Raw genomic sequence first — 21,708 nt, 5'->3', positions numbered from 1 at the left:
GTGCCAGGCCACCACTGCGTCACAACACACAGCTGCCAGTGCACCTCTACATACCCGACCACCACTGCATCACACAGCTGCCAGCACCTCACCTCACCGTGCCAGGCCACCACTGCGTCACATAGCTGCAAGCGCACCTCACCGTGCCAGGCCACCACTGCATCATACAGCTGCCAGCGCACCTCACCGTGTCAGGCCACCACTGCGTAACACCACATAGCTGCCAGCGCACCTCACCATGCCAGGCCATCACTGAGTCAGAGATTAAATAAAACCTCACTCGCACCAAACAAATTTATATTTCTAAATATCACAACATGATCGAATTTAAGTCATTTTAATAACAATGAATAGTCACCTAGGCGTTACAATATAAACATTTATATTGATTTAAATAACGTTTTGATTTAAATCGCAAATGCGGGTTTAAATATATGTTTTTTGATTCACAATCAGACAAATGCAACATAAATTGATATCTTTGTCTTCTAAGTATCTAGTATCTTCTAAGATTTATTTTGGGATCAAACGTGGAAAGATTAGATTGTAATCGTTTTTATTTTTTAAATACATTTTAGAAAAGTGTAATCTATACTAAAAAGCTGTACACCACCTGCTATAAAGATACATATTGTAATACTTTCGGGTTCGGATAGGACAGACACAAGAACTCAGACTTGCGGAGTTAAAGCAAGTTAAAGCCTTGATTTTATATATCACCTTTAAAAGTGGCATCTCAAAGCAAAGTAAATACCCAACACTGATTGTACCCATCTGTCATGCTAATAAAGCAGCTTGAATTGAATTGAGAGGGGGGGGGTATATTTGCTTTGTGTATAAAGTACATTGTGAATGTTTTCACAGCCTTCACTTTGTCGTTTTTATGCCATTTTTTGACCACGCACGAATATTCCTATGTCCGTATCTTCGCAAAGGAATCAGTGCGAATTTTAATACTAATTAAATGACCGCGGGCACTTTCCACCCCCTCTACATTCTCAGAGTAGAACAGACTAACCTTCTAATGAAAGACGGTCCACCCCCCACGGACAGGAAAAGTGCCCACAGGCACTTAAACTTAATATGGTCAGTAACAGTAAACAGTAACATGGTCAGAAGGAGCACGTACAAACGTTTCCGAAATAACCACATGTAAGACTCTGATGCTTAAAATGTTTAGGGAGAAAGTGGAATACTGGTGTGTATTTTTTCTTTAAACTACCAATACCAGCCATATACAGTCTGTAACGTAGGGATTTCTATATGTCTTTATTTAGTGGTTACATTAGTGACAAAGGCTAAACTTTTAGCTTCAGTAACGTGTACATATCTCCCCTTTTTATAAAACGACATGGTTGAAAACTGTTCCAGAGCCACTGTTGTTTCATCAGTGAAAAGTACATCATGAAATGCCTCTCCCTGTTCAATCCACTGGAAAAAAGAAAAGGAGCATAAAGCTTCTGATGGTCATACCTGTAAACGATATTCATTTAGGAGCAGCATCAGAGGTATGTTTTTAACTGCACTGCATTGGAGAGAATACCATAGTGTGTTTTTTTTTTTTACTCCCTGGCGGAAACTGGCTTCCAGAAGAATCAGTATGGCTCAGAGATTAAATAAAACTTCACTCGCACCAAACAAATGTATATTTCTAAATATCACAACATGATCGAATTTAAGTCATTTTGATAACAATGAATAGTCACCTATGCGTTACAATATAAACATTTATATTGATTTAAATCGCGTTTAAATCACCTTTATTTAAAACCCATAAATAAAGCTGATACTGTTTAGACTTTTAATTATTTAAAACTGTATTAAAGCAGCACGATACACAATGCAACGTAAATCGCTATCTTTGTCTTCTGTGTAATAATGTTCACCTCTCTGTCCAGCAAATTTACAATAGTAATAATAATGAACTTTATTGTATATGGCGCCTTTAAAGGTGGCTCCTCAAAGCGCTTTACAGGTTAAAAACAATACTGTTAGGCTGGGAAAACGATTTTTTTTTAAGAAATACAAAATGAGATATAATGATATGTTCCGGCTTAGACATTAACGAAGAGCATAACGCGTGTACTGTATACACTGCAAGTACAACCCCCCTCTCTGCAGGAGTGCTGGCTGTGACGAATTGAACCGGTTTCACGGGTATTTTCAAAGTAGGAGGCGAGATTTCCAGCGAAAGACACCCCCCCCCCCCTCAAAAACCCAGTAAGTACAGTACTTACTAGTTAAAGGCTAGGCTCCTCAATTAAATCGCTTTAACATGCTAATGCATTGGTGTAACAGTCCGGGTGTGGCAAGCTTCTAATTTCAACCCGACTACGGCGAAAGGAACCCTTCTTTCATTAGAAGACAATGAACATATTTTAGCCCTGAATGAATTAATAGCAAACATGGTTTACATAAAAGACATTTTTCCAAGAAAGTTTAGCCTTTGTCACTAATGAAACCACTAAATAAAGACATAAAAATAAAAATCTTAATATTTTTAAAATACATGACTTTGCTAAAATTTATTTGAAAATAAAAACAATTACAACCACCAGGGGAGGGAGAGAACAGGGGAGGGATGTTGGTTTTGCATAAGGGGCTATGGAAATTAGGTCTGTTTGGGAATGTGTAGTTACATGTTCTGGCTGTTTGTGAATTATCGTTGTTGAGTATGGAGTGTTGAGGTATTGATTTTGTGTAATGCTTTATGTTGAAAATTGAGGTGGATTTTGTTTATGATAAACAGGATAAACTGGGTTGGGAGGAAGGTTTGGTTTTGCATAAGGGGCGGGATTATGATAATTAAAGGACTTTGCGAGAGTAAAATGGTTTGATATATTTGATTTTGTATTGTGGTTGTTATCTATGTTTTTGGTTGGTATTATGTTTATATGGTTGTTTTTGTTGGTTGGTTGTTATTATGGTTATTAATAATACGATCTATAGTTGAAATCTGAGCCTAAATAAAAAGAAAAAGCAAGTGATTAGGTTTATGAGCAATCTAATTACTTATTCGTTTAAAACGCTATATAAAATAAAGTTTATTATTAATTTGCTGGACAGAGCGGTGAACATTATTATGCATAAGACAAAGATAACGATCCTGATCAGTTTAGAAATCTGTGTACGCTGTAAGGTTTTTACTTCTTAAACTTTTAAAATACACGTTTTGAATAGAAAGAAATCCTCTTCCTGGTACAGTATGTATAGCAAACCAGCACGTCTTTTTTCTCCAATCAGAGGGGTGTCAGATGGTGTCAGCCAATCACCATTCTGAAGCCCTACCATAATCTCTGGTATGGGGAGACCCCAGAATTCTGTCCCATAGTTTAGACAGATGATAGATACTTTTATTGATCCCGTGAGGGAAATAAAGTAAATCATTTTCATTTTAGGAAATTATTAAACGCTCGGTTAAAAGCAAAGGAGATTGTCTGTTATAGTGGACATAAAAACAAGAGTTCGCTGGCATTATATCCTGGAAGACACAGACCGGCGCCAGACCGGTAAAATGCCTGATGAACTAGGGATTGGACAGTTTCCAAGTGCTTGTACAATCGATGGAAATGTTCAAATAAATGTGCAAAAGAAATAAACAAAATAATCATTTATTTCTTTATCATATTGGGTAGCTAATGTCCTCTCTTTGCTAGTTAGTGGCTGTGTTTCTGCATTGGGTAGCAATGGGTGACTGTTCTCAGGCGGAAGATGTAAACAGCTTAATGTTCGTGTTAAATAATTTTTTTAAATTAAAATTCATTCTATACAGCAATCGCATATTTGGGTACCGTTTCATAAAACTTTCATGCTTAAAATGTTTAAGGAGAAATGGAAGACTGGTGTGTATTTTTTCTTTAAACTACCAAGACCAGCCATACACAGTACAGTTTACATACATACAGTAATGTTTATGTTCCTAAATTAATATCGTTTATGACCTTCAGATGCGTTATGCTCCTCTTCTTTTTATGTTCAGCTACTAAAATTTCCCTTTAGTGGTAAAATCCATATAAATCTTCAAAACTAAGAGGATTAAAATGTGCACAGTAAAGACATTAAATGATTAAATCTTTGCACTACCAACCAATGCAACACGAGTGCCCCTGTCGGTCATTTTGGCCAGCCAATCACTTACCGCGGTGCCCTCCGGTGCCCTGCGGTGGCTTGTGGGTAGGATACTGTACCGCGGGTTTTTACCGCGCATTTTGATGGCTGCATCTGTATGTAGTTTTGTTGTTCAAATAAAACGTAAAAGACACAACTTTCCGGATGTGGCTGCTGTAAAAATAAAATGACATCAAGGGTGCTGTACGCAGAGGTCTGAAACCTGCTTCACAGAAGATCTTTATACTGAGGTGTGAAGAAATCGAGATCTCGCCATGAGAGGGGAAGCATCTCAGAAAAAGCAGGTGCAGTCGGTTCCACGGTCATAACGCCACTAAGTTGAGCGACAAGACATCTGCGTTCGGTGTGCACCGAGCCTGCTCGCCTTGCAAGTTGCCTCATTTACATGCGATAGCTCCACCACTAAGAGAAAGGATGAGAAATGGCTTTTATCTGGCACTTTTCATGTCAGAGGATCTCAATCTGCTTTCTGTGTACAAGAGGATGTCCAACTCATGTAGCTAAAGACGTAGACGACAGTGCTCCACTGAAATCTTGATCTCACAACCCTCGGCATGACTCCGCTGTGTTCTGCTTTAGCCAAAGGGGGGAAAAGACTTCTTTCATCACACGTTTTGCACTGTTTATGGTGTTTGCAGTGCTCTTTCTCAAATGAAAACCAGGAATCGGCACCATATGAGGTGTGACTAGATAATATTGGAACAAGTAGCCTCGCCATTCCATGCGTGACGTGAGCAAAGTGTAATTCCTGTCTTTATAGTGTGCTTGTTAGAGACTTAGCTGGCACCCAGAGCGCTTTAAATCCGGGAGTCAGCAGCCCAAGACAAGAGAGCTTCCTTCGTCTATGTTTTTTGCGTGAAGGGGGGAAACCATGCGTGTGCTGCAAACAATGTTAGTATCGAAGTGCCGTCCCACATAACCGATCCGAACAATCTGCTTTACAGAGGAGCACTGCCGGAGCTTATCGTTGGCAAACTGAAGACCAGGCCGACCTCTTCTGTGACTCTTGAACACTGAATCTCAAGGTTGTGAATTCAAGCTCCACGCTGGCGGGAAATTCCATAGGTAATGATCACATTTTCTTGCATGCTAATCAAAAGAAATATTAAGAAACTTTTCCCGATACCAGTTTTTTACAAAAGTAAAGGCACATGGCACATGTGTGCCACATCACGTCCGAGTTTAGTGACAACTACCTCAGAGATTGTAAGCTGGGTAGTTTCAGATCAGATCACTTTTTTTATCAAAGGTTCAAGCAAACCCGAATACTTTTGCAAGAGACATTTCAGAATCCCAGTCAAATCCAGTACGATTGCTGGATCCTTCGAATTCGACTGAACTATAGCACAGATCTGCAGTCCACCATTAGAATACTGTGGGTGTGTTGTATAAGCCACACGGCCAAAATAGTTCTAAAACAGGAGATGCATCCTCGTTTAGGAATGTGGTATAAAGTGAAATGGTCTGGGAAGAGTCCTACGTTTGAACAGTTCAAAATAGACGTAAAGGGGTATTTACGGACTCTTTCGAAATGTAAGAACAAGCTGTGCGGACCTTATCTTTATTTACCTTGTGTAATCGTTTTTCATAAAGTGTAACTGTATTATAGCATGTGCCCCTGATGATTTTTTCAATATGTTATATGTGCTCTTGTTTTTATTGTATGTAGTTTTGTTGTTCAAATAAAACGTAAAAGACACAACTTTCCGGATGTGGCTGCTGTAAAAATAAAATGACATCAAGGGTACTGTACGCAGAGGTCTGAAACCTGCTCCACAGAAGATCTTTATCCAGAGGTGTTAAAGAAGTCGAGATCTCGCCATGAGAGGGGAAGCATCTCAGAAAAAGCAGGTGCAGTCGGTTCCACGGTCATAACGCCACTAAGTCGGGCGACAAGAGCAAAACCCACCCGACCTCCTCCGAGCAAGTAATGAGACAAAGAGACAGCACACAGTGGGTAGCGTGGCTGAGCGGTCTAAGGCGCTGGATTAAGGCTCCAGTTTCTTCGGGGGCGTGGGTTCAAATCCCACTGCTGCCAGGTGCTTCTGTCACCACCCCCTTTCAGCTGACTTCAGACAAAAGGGAGGGAACTGCTTTTTGGCAGTCTCTCGAGAAACTAAGCAAAGTGTTTAAAGATACTTTCTCAGCTTGACATCAAGGCACAAAATAAAAACCTTCTTGCGTCCTCTCAACCCAAAAGCGCTTTGCCACTTTTTGCGTTATGCAGGGAACGACGTCTGCCCAGATCACTTTTGTGTCAATGCAAATCGTAGTGTGCCCTCCGTTTTAATGTTGGCTGTGCTGGCGTGCTGCTTCTGTCTGTGAAACTTGAATGTTCTGCTTCTTCACACCGAATCGTTGGCGGGGGTTGAGCTTGTTAAATCTTTGCGCATAGCGCTCCTTTGGAAGTACTTTGTCCAAGTTCAAAAGCGATCGTGGGATTTACTTCATGCGTTCAAGAAGCATGCCTCGCACGACAGATTTAAATGGGGAATGGAGCCTGCTTCTTGCTGTTTTTCCTGTGGTTGCAGTTACAAAGTTGATCGTGCTTTCACATTCTGTTAACAGTATTCACTGGCTGAGCTTTATCTGTTGATTCGTAAAGGAATCTCTGCTTCGGTTCCAGAAAAGTCATCTGTAGTGTGTTCTTTTCCGTGCCCATGGCAGTCTTTTAAAGCTGGTAGTAATGGCGGCGAAGTTAATTTTTTATCCTCTTTAAAAGAATAAGGACGGGCTGGGGCGAGCTGCATTTACCACTCGTTCAGCTAACCGCCGAACTCGCGAACTGATTACACTGCAGAGCCACAGGCGCCTCGCTTTTCTCCATTCTCTGGGTTAGGGTGAAAAAAAAACACTGCTGGTATTAGCTGGCCTGCTGGGAGTACCTCTTCTTCACTGATAAGCAAGATTTGTGTTTCATCTTTCGCAAGCTGTATAGATCTCTTTCAAAACAAGTTGTTCCAGAAAGGAAACGAACACTTGCATTCACCTGAATTAAAAGGCATGGGATTTGCCCGTAAGGATAAATTCTGTACAGTAAGACAGGAAGAAAGGCACCGCTGGGAATCGGACCCAGGATCTCCTGTTTACTAGACAGGCGCTTAAGCCAACTAAGCCACGGCGCCGGCAAAGTGCTGTCCTTTGACAGCCACTTGGACACGTCTCAACTGCTCTGAGACATCTGCGTTCGGTGTGCACCGAGCCTGCTCGCCTTGCAAGTTGCCTCATTTACATGCGATAGCTCCACCACTAAGAGAAAGGATGAGAAATGGCTTTTATCTGGCACTTTTCATGTCAGAGGATCTCAATCTGCTTTCCGTGTACAAGAGGATGTCCAACTCATGTAGTTAAAGTCGTAGACGACAGTGCTCCACTGAAATCTTGATCTCACAACCCTCGGCATGATTCTGCTTTAGACAAATGGGGGAAAAGACTTCTTTCATCTCACGTGCTGCACTGTTTACGGTGTTTGCAGTGCTCTTTCTTAAATGAAAACCAGGAATCGGCACCATATGAGGTGTGACTAGATAATATTGGAACAAGTAGCCTCGCCATTCCATGCGTGACGTGAGCAAAGTGTAATTCCGGTCTTTATAGTGTGCTTGTTAGAGACTTAGCTGGCACCCAGAGTGCTTTAAATCCGGGAGACAGCAGCCCAAGACAAGAGAGCTTCCTTCGTCTATGTTTTTTGCGTGAAGGGGGGAAACCATGCGTGTGCTGCAAACGATCTTAGTATCGAAGTGCCGTCCCACATAACCGATCCGAACAATCTGCTTTACAGAGGAGCACTGCCGGAGCTTATCGTTGGCAAACTGAAGACCAGGCCGACCTCTTCTGTGACTCTTAAACTCTAAATCTTAAGGTTGTGATTTCAAGCTCCACAGTTGCGGGAAATTCCATAGGTTATGATCAAATTTTCTTGTATGCTAATCAAAAGAAATATTAAGAAACTTTTCCCAAAACAAGTTTCACAGTGACTTTGTAGGTGACATTTTCCTGATGAGAATAAGGTTTCGTATGCGATCAATAACAGCACCAGAATAAAATACCGGAAAGAAATGACCTGTCATTAAGAGAATTCATTAAATGACGCCGAGACATAATCAGAAAATCGACATCAAGAAAATGTTAATCACTTTACATATTCTTTAGCATTTTTATATATACACATTCTTATAGACGTTCAAGGTGTTCTAGTCGCTGTACTCTTCGTAGATAATCTAAACGAAATTACAGTACAGTACAGGACACGCAGTGTGGAGCTCACACAACGAATACTCTTGAACACAAAAAAAGTAAAGGCACACGGCACATCACGTCTGAGTTTAGTGACAACTACCTCAGAGATTGTAAGCTGGGTAGTTTCAAATCACTTTTTTATTAAAGGTTCAAGCAAACCTGAATAACTTTGCAAGAGACATTTCAGAATCCTAGTCAAATCCAGTATGTTGCTGTATTGATTGTACTGATTGCGGATGCTGTAAAAATAAAATGACATCAAGGGTGCTGTACGCAGAGGTCTGAAGCGTGCTCCACAGAAGAACCTTATCCAGAGGTGTTAAAGAAGTCGATATCTTGCCATGAGAGGGGAAGTGTTGCGCCCCTGAAGAGGGAAATGATAAAATAATCAGTCACTCAACTCGTTTCCTCATCAGTGGCTTTTAGTGTGATTCTATATAGGATAAACAATTTACAGTAATACAATATAACAAAGAATATAAGCTGAAAGTTACACAAATGCTTCTTAATATTTTTCTAATTATACATTAAGAAAATATTCTGCATTATGTCTTATTCAGTCTTCTCCTTAGTATATTCTACATTTCAGTAAAACACAATCTAAATCGGCGATATCACAAGACCACGTTAGTATTTCTTTAAAAACATAATGTTCACTAGCAATATAAATGTGGAGCACTTTGGTAATTATAAAAAACTCCAATAAATAAAGAAAACCAGGAACAGTGAAATAATCTAAGGCTATTACCGAACATTAACTAAATTGCTAATCACTAAAACATTCACATTTCATTTAATATACCAAATACATGGCATTTATGCTAACCATGAGGATTGGCGCTACCAACTTTGTTCTAATAACTCGATATAATTTAACAAATACACTCAAATCTGACCGGAAAATACTTTTGTTATAATAAATCATTGACAAGTTTTCTGCAAATCACAATCGTGTTTTATACACTTTTTACCTGAAGAGGGAAATGATTTATAGTTACTCAACTCTTTCTTTCCTCATCAGTGGCTTTGATTAGTGTGAATGAGGAAAGGCAATGGGAGCTCCCTCTCACTGTGTTTCACAGACATAAGTAGTAAATTATCGATTAAAACTGTAGACTCTACGGGTAGATAACAGATAAAAAGATTGAACAAAATAACATTCCAGTGAAAACTATACGAAATGACAGCGTCCATTTTACTTTTACATGTATCTATTTTAACAGCTGTGTAACTTTTAATAAACACAGTATCACGTATTCCATTCAGTTTTTTTCCAACAAGCAATGTTTGTTACTTCCAATCAGATTGCAATCAATTTTTTTTTTGCTTATCGTACTTTTGAGCACACGTTCTCTGCTATTGTGTGCTGTATTATTCTTTCTTGCCTCACCAGGGTTATAAGGTGGAAGGCAGGTTATTCTTTACATTTATACTCCAGTTCTTTCTTCTATCACCCATTCAGGCTTATACTTCTGTCCTCTCCACACCTCACATTCTTCTCCGTCATCACCACCTCTCGCAGCCCATCACTACCTGTTTTTTTTACACTTTTTGCTTGTCGCACAACCCTTCTTTTAACTTTTTTTAAAAGTTTGTCTTCTTTTCTTGACTTAGCATTGCTAAACAACATTCGTATTAATTCCCTTCCCATATTCTCATAACTTAATAACAATACTATTGCCATTCATTTAGCAGCAGCTGCAACTCACAACTGGCAACCCACTGAAGCTCAGCAGGTGTGAGCCTGGTCAGTACCTGGATGGGAGACCTCCTGGGAAAAACTAAGGATGCTGCTGGAAGAGGTGTTTGTGGGGCCTGCAGGGGGTGCTCACCCTGAGGTCCATGTGGGTCCTAATGCCCCAGTATAGTGATGGGGACACTATACTGTAAACAGGCGCCGTCCTTCAGAGGAGATGTAAAACCGAGGTCCTGAATCTCTGTGGTCATTCAAAATCCCAGGGCGTTTCTCGAAAAAGAGTAGGGGTGTAACCCTGGCGTCCTGGCCAAATTTCCCATTAGCCCTTACCAATCATAGCCTCCTAATAATCCCCATCTCTGCACTGGCTTCATTACTCTGCTCTCCTCCCCACTGAGAGCTGATGTGGGGTGAGCGTTCTGGCGCACTATGGCTGCCGTTGCATCATCCAGGTGGGGCTGCACATTGGTAGCGGTGGAGGAGAGTCCCCATTACCTGTAAAGCGCTTTGAGTGGAGTGTCCAGAAAAGCACTATCAAAGTGTAAGCAATTATTATTATTATGATGTTTTATTTCAATCTTAATACACAACTTTTGTTTCCATGTTCCCTTTACCTTTAGCCCTTATAATACTCCTCCTTAAGTGGTCTAGAACCGACCCTGTTTTATCTGGACTAGATACCATATCCAGATCTATCAGTGCTCCCAGTGGAGCTGCCAGCACACTTACAAGTACCCTTGTGAGGCAGTCAGTGAATATGAGTCTGGTGTTAGCATACAGGGCCAACTCCTCACTTAACACTCAGCTCAGTAGTCACTGGTGATTAAACTGCTAGCACAACTGGTCTATACTCATATTATTAATAATATTTCAGGTGGGTAGCTGCGTCAGCATGCGTAGGCTGCAAAGGAACAAGTAATAGGTTTATTCCATGCTGAAAAAAAGAAGAAAGAGAACACAACATTTCGGCCGTGGAGCCTTCTTCAGGTGTGAGGCACACTTACAAGTACCCTTGTGAGGCAGTACCCTCACACCTGAAGAAGGCTCCACGGCCGAAACGTTGTGTTCTCTTTCTTCTTTTTTTCAGCATGGAATAAACCTATTACTTGTTCCTTATTAATAATATTATTAACCTTAGCTTCCTTAGGGGTGCCTGTCTGGACTCAGAGGGAATCTTGCTGGCACAAAACCATCGCTCAGCTCACCTTGTTCTGTTTAGGGACTTTCCCTCGCCCCAGGGGGAAAGCGCCCTGGTTTAGAGACCTGCCCCGAGCTCAGTGGAACCACCTCTTGTCTTGGTTTCGAAACCAAGCTCAGAGGAATCGTGTCTTGTCTCGGTTTAGGGATTTTGCCCTGAATCTCACAGAGACGTGTCCTTACTCTTTTCCCTATAAATGATTCTTTATATTCTCTGTATGTTTCCTGTCCTTCCTTTTCGGCAACCTAATTGGGTGGTAACATCAAAAATATACTCACCCTGTGTGCCGTCTGGGAATTACCGGAGACCTGGAGAATCCTGTTGACTATGCCAACTGTTGTGGGAAATTCTTCATCAGAGGAGCAGGACACAGTCTTGTGCAGATTCAGTTTTATTGAGCTCAAACCGCCCCACAGAACAGACAAACTGCAATGGTTTCCCAGATCTTATATATACAGTCAGAAGAAAGTTTGTTCCACAATCTGAGTGCTTGTCCTGCTCTTTGACATGTAATTACTCCTTGTCCTACTCTGCCTTGCTCTAGGTTCTGTCCTTTGATATGCAGCAGACATTAGTCTGGTTTATCCTGTTTGTGGGTGTTGTTCCCGTCTTTTATTATGTAGAGTTAAGCCACTGGGGCTGCTAAAGCAAGTCAGCTTTATGGCATCTTAGTTTAACTTTTGTTTGATGCTAAATTAACAGACCCCATCAATACCTCTCACAATGTGCTTAAGTGGTGATACTGTGATGCTGGATAAGCGAGATATATACAGTGGTGTGAAAAAGTGTTTGCACCCTTCCTGATTTCTTATTTTTTTGCATGTTTGTCACACTGAAATGTTTCAGATCATCAAACAAATTGAAATATTAGACAAAGATAATACAAGTAAACACAAAATGTAGTTTTTAAATGAAGGTTTTTATTATTAAGGGAAAAAAAAAATCCAAACCTACATGGCCCTGTGTGAAAAAGTGATTGCCCCCTAAACCTAATAACTGGTTGGGCCACCCTTAGCAGCAACAACTGCAATCAAGTGTTTGTGATAACTGGCAATGAGTCTTTTACAGCACTGTGGAGGAATTTTGGCCCACTCATCTTTGCAGAATTGTTGTAATTCAGCCACATTGGAGGGTTTTCGAGCCTTAACCACTTTTTTAAGGTCATGCCACAACATCCCAATCGGATTCAGGTCAGGACTTTGACTAGGCCACTCCAAAGTCTTCATTTTTTTTTCTTAAGCCATTCAGAGGTGGACTTGCTGGTGTGTTTTGGATCATTGTCCTGCTGCAGAACCCAAGTGCGCTTCAGCTTGAAGTCACAAACAGATGGCCGGACATTCTCCTTCAGGATTTTTTGGTAGACAGCAGAATTCATGGTTCCATTTACCACAGCAAGTCTTCCAGGTCCTGAAGCAGCAAAACAGCCCCAGACCATCACACTACCACCACCATATTTTACTGTTAGTATGATGTTCCTTTTCTGAAATGCTGTGTTACTTTTACGCCAGATGTAATGGGACACACACCTTCCAAAAAGTTCAACTTTTGTCTCGTCAGTCCACAGAGTATTTTCCCAAAAGTCTTGGGGATTTTTTCTGGCAAAACTGAGACGAGCCTTTATATTCTTTTTGCTCAGCAGTGGTTTTCATCTTGGAACTCTGCCATGCAGGCCGTTTTTGCCCAGTCTCTTTCTTATGGTGGAGTCATGAACACTGACCTTAACTGAGGCAAGTGAAGCTCTCACTGTGGTTTGCTGGAGTCCCAAAGCTTTAGAAATGGCTTTATAACCTTTTCCAGACTGATAAATCTCAATTACTCTGTTTCTCATTTGTTCCTGAATTTCAGAATTATAAATACTTAATTTCATTTTAACATTATAGAGTATTGCTTCTATAGGACTGGAAAAAAACCCATTTAAATATTATTTAATTTTACTTTGCAAAACATGAGAAATAAACAATGGGGCATAAATACTTTCTGAAGGCACTGTATATATTTCTTGTCCTGTCTTGTTTAAAAAAATAGCTGCACTGAAATTAAAATTAAAATATGGAATTATTACTAATGGTGCCAAAATAGATTATCATATTAAAAGAGATTCATACAATATCTTATTCTTTATTATTTACCCTTTATTGCATAAATATTTATTGTATTTGATATATATCCTCTCTGGGGATAAATACACTTTAGATTGTGCAACAAAGACTTTGAGCTCTTTTTGTAGACTTTAATCAGATGTGACTTTTATTTCCTTAAGAGTGACAGTTAAGGACCCTAATCTGTTTTCTACACATTCTTTGCTTAACATGGTAAGTTAAAAGCTGTTACACAATTACAAGTCTATCCAATGAGAACAGTATTAATTGTAAGCCAGCAGCCATATCAACCTGCAACTCACAACTGGCAACCCACTGAAGCTCAGCAGGTGTGAGCCTGGTCAGTACCTGAATGGAAGACCTCCTGGGAAAAACTAAGGTTGCTGCTGGAAGAGGTGTTAGTGGGGCCAGCAGGGGGTGCTCACCCTGCAGTCCATGTGGGTCCTAATGCCCCAGTATAGTGACAGGGAAACTATACTGTAAACAGGTGCCGTCCTTCGGATGAGACGTAAAACTGAGGTCCTGACTCTCTGTGGTCATTAAAAATCCCAGGGTGTTTCTCGAAAAGAGTAGGGGTGTAACCCCGGCGTCCTGGCCAAATTTCCCATTGGCCCTTACCAATCATGGCCTCCTAATAATCCCCCTCTATGAATTGGCTACATTACTCTGCTCTCCTCCCCAGTGATATCTGATGTGTGGGGAGCGTTCTGGTACACTATGGCTGTCGTCGCATCATCCAGGTGGATGCTGGATAGTGGTGGTGGAGGGGATCCCCATTACCTGTAAAGCGCTCTGAGTGGATTGTCCAGAAAAGCACTACATAAGTGTAAGCAATTATTATTATTATTATTATTAAATTAAACAGGACTATACTTAACATTCCAAGACTATAAGGAATTCAATGCAATTAAGAAATTAATTCAAAGTAGACCTAATTCATTTTAAAATTGAATAAAACTAAGAACTTTATACATTATACACATAAATTAAACTCCATGACAAAACTATTTCAGTTTTAGTTAACTGTAAATAAGAGTATAGTCATAATTTAATTGACCAGACGAACTCAAAAGTGTCTGACTACAAAGTGACTAATAGACATCACTAATAGACATTTTGGGAACAAGTAAAGGTTTGTTTCATGCTGAAAAGAGAAGAAAATAAATGTTTCGGCTGTGGAGCCTTCTTCGGATGTCACATGCTGACGCATCTACCTACTTGCACTAAAAGACATTTTAGTTGACTTGACTGGTGACTGACCTGGTGACTAGATTGGGGTTTTTAAGTCACCTGACTGGAAAAAACTCTTCCCACACTAACTGCAGCTGAATGGTCTCTCTCCTGTGTTAATGCACTGGTGCCTTTTTAAGACAAGCGATTGACTAAAACTCTTCCTACACTGACTGCAGCTGAACGGTCTCTCTCCTGTGTGAATGTGCTGGTGGGTTATTAAGTTACTTGACCGACTAAAACTCTTCCCACACTGACTACAGCTGTATGGTCTCTCTCCTGTGTGGATGCGCTGGTGTGATTTTAAGTGTCTTATCCGAATAAAACTCTTCCTACACTGACTGCAGCTGAACGGTCTCTCTCCTGTGTGGATGCGCTGGTGCATTTTTAAGTCATGTGATTTAATAAAACTCTTCCCACACTGACTGCAGCTGAACGGTCTCTCTCCAGTGTGAATGCGCTGGTGGATTTTTAAGTCATATGACTGAATAAAACTCTTCCCACACTGTCTGCAGCTGAATGGTCTCTCTCCTGTGTGGATACGCTGGTGCATTTTTAAGTTATGTGATTTAACAAAACTCTTCCCACACTGACTGCAGCTGAACGGTCTCTCTCCTGTGTGAATGCGCTGGTGGATTTTTAAGTCATATGACTGAATAAAACTCTTCCCACACTGACTGCAGCTGAAAGGTCTCTCTCCTGTGTGAATGCGCTGGTGGATTTTTAAGTCATATGACTTACTAAAACTCTTCCCACACTGACTGCAGCTGAAAGGTCTCTCTCCTGTGTGAAGGCGCTGGTAGGGTTGTGAAATTCTAGACTCACAGAAACTCTGCTCCTCCCTGTGCCATAATTGCAGTTTGTCCACTCCATCTGAGCAAGGCCTTGAGTGACTCTTCCTCATTCTCTGATCATGCTGGGGTCTCTTATTCTGCAAATGCTCCATGGAATGGTCTTGCTCTGTGTGCTGAAACTGAGATTTGTTTTCTCCACCGTGTCCTTCAGTGTGCTGTTCAGCAGTGTGAAACATCTGGGGCTCCTTCTCCAGCTCTTTGAGACTAAAACTGTCAAGTTCATTCAGTTCTTCCTCTCTTTGCCCAAGAACAAACATACTCTCCAGCTCATTAAAACTTTCAACAATGTTCTCAGTAATCAGATTATTAAACCTGGGTGTAAAGTGATCAGATACCAAGGGATCATATGATTGTTTTAGACTCTGCAATGACAGTCTCTCCACTTGAACAGAACAAGGCCTAATTATCATCATGCGCTGTAAGAGCTGCTGTTGCTCCTCCCTGTACTGACTCTTCTCTGTGTGCTGTGAATCAGTACTGTTCTCTTCACCAGGTACATCAGTCTGCTGCTCTGCAGCATCAATCAACTTGGGCTCCATGTCCTGCTCTGTAAGATTTAAAACATCCAGTTCTTCACTGTGCTCTTGTACAGAGACACAGCCCAGTTCATTACAACCTTGTGTAATATTGTTTGTGTCCAGATTATTTCTCTTTTCTGTAAAATCATCACATACTAAGAGCCCAGGTGTCTCACTCTCAGGTTCTGTGTTCATCATGGGCACAGAGTACAGATCCTCGACAATCCGTCTGCTCACTGTGTGCTGCTCCCTGAGTGTCTCTTTCCCTTCTGCGGCAGTGAGCTCTGTCTCCTGCATTAGACTGGACCCCCACTCCTCCTCACTGTGTTGCTGTTCAAGAGGAGCCCTTTCCCCAGCATCAGAGAGAGCACTGGCTTCTGAGCCTGTAAACACAGGACAAAAAGACAAGACCTTTATAATAATAATAATAATAACAATAATAATAATAATAAACTTTATTTTATATAGCACCTTTAAAGGTAGCTTCTCAAAGCTCTTTACAGAAGGCCAACAACAAAAAATATATATATTAATATAAGCACGATGAGAAAACACAGTTAGACGAGACAGTAGATGGTGGTACTAAGTCCAGTAGGAGCAGAGGGGTAAAGAACAGTTAAATAAAGGCTCTTCTGAAGAAGAAGGTTTTGAGTCTGGATTTGAAGGAGTTTAGAGAAGGTGACTCTCTGATATCCTTGGGGAGAGAGTTCCAGAGCTTGTGCAAAACAGGAGAAGGCCATGTCACCCAAAGAGTGTAGACAGACTGGGGGACAAATATTTGAACACAATTAGAAGAGCGAAGGTTGTGAGGTGGGGAGTAGAGCGATAACTCAGACAGGTACTGAGGTGTCAAGCCATGGAGAGCCTTATAAGTGAGCAGGAGGATTGTTAAGTCGACATGAAACTTGACAGGAAGCCAGTGCAAGGACTCCAGGATAGGAGTAATCTGAACACTTGCACTAGACCTGGTCAGGATTCCGGCTGCCGAATTTTGGACATACTGGTGTTCGTTCAATGTGGATTTAGAAACCCCAGAGAGTAGAGAATTACAGTAGTCGATTCAAGATTAGACAACACTTTTCAGCCACAGTTAGTGATAACATAGAGCGTAGTCAGGCAATATTTCTGAAGTGAATGAAAGATGTTTTGACAACATGCCGCACATGTGGGTTGAACGTCATATATCATCTCCAAGTTTTTCCAATATAGACTGAAGCTCAAGTATAAGACAATCTACAGATAGAGTTACAGCATTGGTTTTACAAAGTTGATGGGTGGTGCCAATAAGCATGACTTCAGTCTTGTCACAGTTAAGATGAAGGACATTTTGAGTCACCCAATATTTTATATTGGAGATGCAACTAAATAGAATAAAGACAGCCCCATCAGCGTCAGGTTTGGTATGGATGTATATTTGAGTATCATCAGCATAGTAGTGTAGTGTCAAACAAATGACAAAGTTCAGGTGTCTGTGAAGCAGAAGTCCTTTTATTCATATGTCCGGCTTGCGACCACCAGACTTAAAAAATAAGTAGCTGAAGATGGTCCTTTATACCTTAAAACACAAAAAGTTACTATGACATATTCTAAACAAATGATGAAAAACCAACACCTGCCAATTAATTATATCTAAGATGCAGACTAGACAACAGTTAGTTCTTTACATATTCTGGGCGTACAGCCTGCTTACCAAATGCATGCCCTAATCTTACTGACCAAGGACAGGCAGCATCTTTATATACATTTGAGCACAAAGCCTACGTCAAGCCACTAGACTGCATAGTTTGCAAAAAACATACAAAAACATGAAAATGATATTATTATCCCACTTCCTGGGCATCTCTCTTATCTCTTCATTCTTCAGTAGTGATAGCTGAGGCCATGTGATCTAAAAAGCTTTACACTACACACACGCGTACTAGTACACTGACGATCAATTTGGGTTGTTTAAACATAGCGGAATAAGTGGGTATAAGGGGATGTTCTGATTTAGCTTTGGGAGAAACCTAACTACCATGTAAAAAGTAAGTCTACTGTAATAATATCACAATCACATTACATTTACATTAACACTGTACTGAGAGAGAGAGGGGTAAATACAGACACTGATTGGACATAACAGCACATTAACACTGCACTGAGAGAGAGGTTAATAGATACATACTGACTGGACACTGCAGCATATTAGCACTGCACTGAAAGGGGTTAATACAGACATGCTGACTGGACACTACAGTACATTAACACTGCACTGAGAGAGAGGGGTGAATACAGACAGACTGCCTGGACACTACAGTACGTTAACACTACACTGAGACAGAGGCATTTATACAGACACGGACAAACTTGAAATGACAGTACATTAACAATGCTCAGAGAGAGGGGGGTAAATACAGACAGACTGACTGGACACTACTGGACATTAACACTGCACTGAGAGAGAGAGGGGTTCATACAGGCACACTGAGTGGACACTACAGTACATTAACACTGCACTCAGAGAAAGGGGTTAATACAGACACGCTAACTGACTGGACACTACAGTACATCAACACTGCACTAAGAGAGAGGGGTGAATAAAGACAGACTGACTGGACACTACAGTGCATTAACACTGCACTGAGAGAGACAGGTGGGTTAACAGACAAACTGACTGAACACTACAGTACATTAACACTACACTAAGACAGAGGGGTAAATACAGACACTGATTGGGCATAACAGTACATTAAAACTGCACTAAGAGAGAGGTGTTAATAGCGACATGCTGACTGAACACTACAGGACATAAAGACTGCAATGAGAGAGAGGGGTGACAGACTGCCTGTACACTCCAGTACATTAACTGCACTGAGAGAGAGAGGGGTTGATTCACACACACTGACTGCACACTACAGTACATTAACACTACACTGAGACAGAGAGGGGTTAATACAGACACACTGACTGCACAGTACAGTACATAAACAATGCACTTAGAGAGAGAGGGGTTAATACAGACACACTGACTGACTGGACACTACAATGCATTAACATTGTACTGAGAGAGAGGGGTTCATACAGACACACTGACTGGACACTCCAGTACATGAACACTGCACTGAGAGAGAGGGGTTCATACACACACACTGACTGGACACTCCAGTAAATGAACACTGCACTGAGAGAGGGGTTAATACAGACACACTGGATTAATATTCCAGAGGAGTTAATACAGACACAGACCCTGGACAGTAATACTTAAACCAATTAAAATATTTTTTATATACACAATCATTAGTATACATATAAAATCTAGACCAATACAACGTAAATACAATACTTATAAATGTTGTTTCCTAATGACGTTTGATTACAAATTGATTCAGTGGAACAATGTTTGAATGTGAACGAGGTTTTTTCAGCACCGTAACCGGACAAAACAGTTCAGTTTCCAGTAAAGAATCCCGTTGGTACATCACACAAGTCTTTTCCACTTCACTCTGCATCGCTCCACTATATTCTCACCAGGGAGGAAAGTTTTTTTTTTTTATTTGATGACAGTTTGATTGTTAGAACGCGTACTGATAATGAGAATGTTTACTGCTGTAAGATGTTTTCTTTAAAATAAAGTTTGTTATTTAAAAAAATCTCACCAGTGAGAAAGTTATAGACACTGGTTTTAAACACACACACACTGACTTCATACAAGTCACCACACTGATCTGACAACCGTTTCATGTCAACAATATCTATACGTTTTCTTTCCTAAGACGTTGTATTATTCGCTGATTCAGTGAAACAATTGTTGAATGTGAACGAGGTGTTTATAACCGTAACCGGACAAAACAGTTCAGTTTCCAGTAAAGAATCTCGTTGCTACATCACACAAGTCTTTCCCACTTCACTCTGCATCTCTCCACTATATTCGCACCAGTGAGGAAGTTAAAGACACTGTTTTTGAACTAACACACACCTTGACTATATACAAGTCACCACACTGACCTGGCAGCTCCAGTTTCGTGTCCATTTCTTCTTTTATTCCTGCAGTGACTTCACAGGGAAGCGTGTGTCCAACACGATCTGTCTGTCCCTGATCTCCTCCTGCTCCCGACTCCTTCTCCCACAGCTGCAATCTCCACTTAAGGCTCTCGTTTTCCTTCTTCAGCTCCGCCATTTCACTCTCGACACTGTCCTCCACACACTGTGTGATTTTAAACACGGCCCGTCTCACCAGGATCTGGGAGACGTTGTGGAGTTTGTCTTGAAACTCCTTTTCAGAGTCAGACATCCTGTTTCGAAAAACTTCAGACACTTCATACACGATCGATTTGAGCAAAACTTGCATGAAAGAGTCAAGCTGGGTTTGCAGATTTAACAAGCACTCCGCCATCCTTCTTCAGAGCCGATCAGAAACAAAGGCTGATTTCCGAAGTTTAAACAGAACAACTATTTTATTCTTCAGAGATCCTGTTGTCGGGGCTGTGATCTGTTCAAGCATAAACACAGTTGACGAGACGTTGAGTATTCATAACCTGAAGTTATTTAAAAAACAACAACAACAACTTTATTCTTTTTCTGAAGAAAATGACTGAATCACCAACACGTGGGTGAAATACATGCAGGGTCGCGCAGTATGATGCCGTCTTTCGTTAGCGCGGCCGCAGCTTCAAAACAATTGAGAAGCGGAGCTGAGAAAGAGGAGTTTCTGCAGCCGGATATAATCTTCACTGCACCTCCTAACGCCACCTAGTCAAGAGGAGTGAATCATCTGTGACATTCGCCGTTCATAACGGAACAGATTCATTTTTTGCCCTTCCACAACCCTCCTCCCCAACGAAAACGTCTCAAGTGGATTTTTGTTCTACATCTCCATATGCAGGTTTTTGGATAAAAAAAATGCTGTCATTTTCTTGCCAGCTGGCAGAATTTCTTCTGCACCGATAAACAAGATTTCTATTTCATATTTCACAAGTGTTTGAATTTCTCGAAAAACAAGTGGTTCCAAGAAAGGAAATAAATACTTGCATTTAACAAAATCAAGCCCTATGTGATTGTCCTTAATGATACTGTAACGCCCTCGCCTGGTGGTGAGGAGGAAGCGCCCCTAGGCGCTCGTAGTACCGCTGGGCATGCTGGGAGTGGTAGCCGGGGAGAGTCTGAGGGTCAGCACGATGACCAGCGGCTGACCCTACCTGTGTAAATAATGTCCTAGTAGTTCGAGTGCCCTGTGTAGTCTTGTAAAAGTATAGTGTGTTGTTAGGTAATTACCACCCTAAATAGGTGTACATGTTCCATCAGTCTCCTCATGAGCGTGTAGCTTTTGTGTTTGGTTTTGTGTGGTCGTAAACGAATAAAGCTAACGCTTGTTTGTTAATCGCGTCTTCACTCGTTCTTGTTCTGAAAAGAGCCTGCAAACGCTACATTGGTGTTAGAAGCGGGCAGAATAGACAGCTCATGGCAGACAATACCCGATTCTATTAAGCGCCGGCTGACGCTGGAAGAAACAGAACCCATCGGCAGCGCACATAGGGAGCCTGAGCAGCTCCTGGGTGCGACAGGTGGCCACAACCCGTACCAGGGCTATTCAATAGTGGTTCCGCCGGTAGAATTGGGGCGACTGGCTGCTACTCCTGGTCAGCGGGCACCCCAGATAGAGGATACTCTCCCTGCTGGAGCCAATCAGCGATTCCCACACCCATCGGCGCGGGTGCGACCAGGTCGCTACAATGGGAAAGCGCCATGGGAAATCTACGAGGCGCAGTTC

The 21,708-nt window shown here is 41.3% G+C and overlaps 1 protein-coding gene across 1 annotated transcript; it reads right to left on the bottom strand.

Moving 5' to 3' along the window:
* Positions 1-14,420: 14,420 nt before the first annotated feature.
* Positions 14,421-20,334, bottom strand: LOC148825598 (uncharacterized). The gene is made up of 2 exons (XM_088926207.1): positions 19,947-20,334; positions 14,421-16,345 (listed from the first exon to the last, which is right to left on the bottom strand). Exons 1-2 carry the CDS (start codon positions 20,332-20,334, stop codon positions 14,676-14,678), a joined length of 2,058 nt encoding a protein of 685 aa, XP_088782333.1. The 3' UTR covers positions 14,421-14,675.
* Positions 20,335-21,708: the final 1,374 nt, after the last annotated feature.

Source organism: Atractosteus spatula, chromosome 10 (assembly GCF_055471065.1).
Source record: "Atractosteus spatula isolate fAtrSpa1 chromosome 10, fAtrSpa1.hap1, whole genome shotgun sequence".
Taxonomy (NCBI): domain Eukaryota; kingdom Metazoa; phylum Chordata; class Actinopteri; order Semionotiformes; family Lepisosteidae; genus Atractosteus; species Atractosteus spatula.
Note: the sequence above shows the minus strand (reverse complement) of the source record. Positions and strands in the feature narration are given on the sequence as shown.

Excerpts from the sequence above, each read along its gene's own strand:
- LOC148825598 (XM_088926207.1), bottom strand. The coding sequence starts at position 20,334 with ATGGCGGAGTGCTTGTTAAATCTGCAAACCCAGCTTGACTCTTTCATG. Across the intron at positions 16,346-19,946 it reads CACGAAACTGGAGCTGCCAG|GCTCAGAAGCCAGTGCTCTC; the intron begins GTCAGTGTGGTG and ends CTGTGTTTACAG.